A 2,773-nucleotide genomic window follows, 5' to 3' on the forward strand; every position below is an offset into this window, starting at 1 on the left:
ACCTTCTCACCAAGCTGTCATTGGAACTCGGTGGGTATTCAGAAACAAACTAAATGAGGAAGGAACAGTTGTAAGAAACAAAGCAAGACTGGTGGCATAAGGATTTAGACAAGAAGAAGGAATAGACTATGATGAAACCTTTGTACCAGTAGCTAGGCTCGAAACTATCAGAATATTCTTAGCCTTTTCTGCATTCAAAAACTTCAAAGTATATCAAATGGACGTAATCAGTGCGTTTCTTAATGGTCTACTACAAGAGGAAGTCTATGTTGAACAGCCTCTAGGTTTTTCTAATCATTTGTTATCAAATCATGTTTTTAAATTATATAAAGCATTGTATGGTCTGAAACAAGCACCTAGGGCTTGGTACGATACACTTTCACAATTTCTCATTAATCATGGTTTCATCGTTGGTACTGTAGATAAAACCTTGTTTACCTTAGCCAAAAACAAACACATATTATTAGTTTAGATTTATGTTGATGATATCATATTTGGGTCAACTAACCCCAAATTATGTGCAAAGTTTGCTAAGTTAATGCAGGACCAGTTCGAGATGAGCATGATGGGAGAATTAACATTCTTCTTAGGATTACAGATTAAACAACTTGATACTGGAATTTTTATAAATCAAGCCAAGTATACCAAGGAGCTTCTGAAAAAGTTTGGTATGGAAGCATGCTCTGCTGCTTCTACTCCAATGAGCTCATCTATTAAACTTGATAAATATGAAAGTGGAATTCCAGTAGAGGTAACTAAGTATCGCGGTCTTATTGGTTCATTGTTATATCTGACTGCCAGTAGACCAGATATCATGTTTGCTGTTTGCATTTGTGCTAGATTTCAATCAAACCCTAAACAATCACATTACATTGCTGGTAAAAGGATTTTAAAATATCTTAAGGGTACTCAAAATCTAGGCCTCTGGTATCCCAAGGACTCGTCGTTTAATCTTATTGGATACTCAGATGCTGATTATGCAGGATGTAAACTGGATAGGAAAAGCACAAGTGGTTTTTGTCAATTTCTTGGTGACAGGCTGATATCCTGGTTTAGTAAAAAGCAGACCTCCATAGCCACATCTACTGCAGAAGCAGAATATCTGGCTGTTGGAAGCTGCTGCTCTCAAATATTATGGATTCAGCAACAGTTAAAAGACTATGGAATTCAAGCCTCCGAATCACCTATTTTCTGTGACAATACCAGTGCCATTGCAATCACACAAAATCCAGTACTTCATTCCAGAACGAAGCACATAGACATCAGACATCATTTCATCAGAGATCATGTGCAGAAGAAGAACATTCGTCTGGAATACATTCCTACTGATCAGCAAGCAGCAGACATCTTTACAAAATCTCTCCCTGAGAATAAGTTTTCTTACTTTCGAAATACACTTGGATTGATATATTTAACTTAATTATTTATCATTATCTGATATTTTGGCTTAACTTTTCCTCTGTGATTATTCAGTTTCTAATTTTGCAGAAGGTAAAAGTTGAACGATGGAGACAATCAGTAGACATAATATTTCATTAAAGATAATAGAAACGGGGGCGTACATTTTTCACTTCTGTTTTAACGTAAACTCTCCAGGATGCCAACCAAGCGGTCAGCTCTCCAGTAGAGGTACGTAAAAACTCATCTGAAAAAGCAATCTTTTTCAGAGTCTTAAGCTCCTTTAAGAGCATAAGAAGGTAGACGCCATCATCAGAGACAACGTCAGCACTATCAGCACTATGGAGACGTCGATAATACTTCGACATCATCATCAACTCCTTAGTAGAAGATGTTCGCCCACTCTCGAAGGAAGACCTAAGCTCCTGGATTTTAGTCCAAGTAGCAAGTGTCTTCTTCAGCACCTTGACCTCTATTGCCTCCTTTCTTGCAGCAGTCACCTCTCTCATGAACTCATCAGCCAAATCAGGACTATTATCTCTTGCCATTTTTTTCTTAAGAATGACTATCTGGTTTAACCCATGTTCATATTTATAGATGAAAAACAGGGACCAAAGCTCGAGAAAGTCTTGACTACAGTAGATATATGAAACATCCCATATCTAGCTCTCATCGGATTTGTTACCATATATTGCACTAATTTGGGAAAAATTTTATTCTGATATTCTGTGATTCTGTGTCAGAAGCAAAAGGTATTTTGTCTCATTAACAAAACAAGGCTTATTTTATCTTCCAGTAGAAGCTATCAAGACGACTTTTCTTCTTCTGAATTTTATTCATCATTCATCAGTTATTTATCTTATTTAGCCAACAGTAAGTTATTTGCAGGAAAGCAGAAGGGAATATCAATTACTTAAACTGAAATTTTATTAGAAACCATTCCAGTACATTAAACGATGCAGAAGTAAAAGCAGTAGATCAACAAATGCTCTTTAACAAGAAGCTTTACATTAAACTTTTTGCATTCAGTAATATCAGCAGATCGTAGTATCTTCAGCAGGAAAAGGATGGTCTGCTTCGAAAAGATTCCAGCAAGCTTGGGTCTAGTAAGAATCTAGCAAGCTTGGGTCTTGTTAGCACTAATGTATAATCAGATACTTTACAGGGCATCAGCTTCATCGATCAACCAGCACTCTCTTATTGCATTAGAAAGCCTCTGGAAAAGATCGATGCTACATTTCCGACTAAATGGAAGCAACAAATCTTTTTGATTGTTGACATTACAACTCCAGGAGTTTGATCCAAGGATCATTACGTAAAGAATGACATCTTCAAACTTCCTTCTGAACATTTTTGCTTCGGCTCCTGGATCAGA

The 2,773-nt window shown here is 36.7% G+C and overlaps 1 protein-coding gene across 1 annotated transcript; it reads left to right on the forward strand.

Moving 5' to 3' along the window:
* Positions 1 to 700: 700 nt before the first annotated feature.
* LOC142541811 (secreted RxLR effector protein 161-like) lies at positions 701 to 1,420 on the forward strand. The gene has a single exon (XM_075648269.1). It carries the CDS (start codon positions 701 to 703, stop codon positions 1,418 to 1,420), a length of 720 nt encoding a protein of 239 aa, XP_075504384.1.
* Positions 1,421 to 2,773: the final 1,353 nt, after the last annotated feature.

Source organism: Primulina tabacum, chromosome 4, assembly GCF_025594145.1.
Source record: "Primulina tabacum isolate GXHZ01 chromosome 4, ASM2559414v2, whole genome shotgun sequence".
Taxonomy (NCBI): Eukaryota; Viridiplantae; Streptophyta; class Magnoliopsida; order Lamiales; family Gesneriaceae; genus Primulina; species Primulina tabacum.

What these genes read in the sequence shown, in the direction of transcription:
- LOC142541811 (XM_075648269.1), top strand. Translation starts at nt 701, where the DNA reads ATGAGCTCATCTATTAAACTTGATAAATATGAAAGTGGAATTCCAGTA.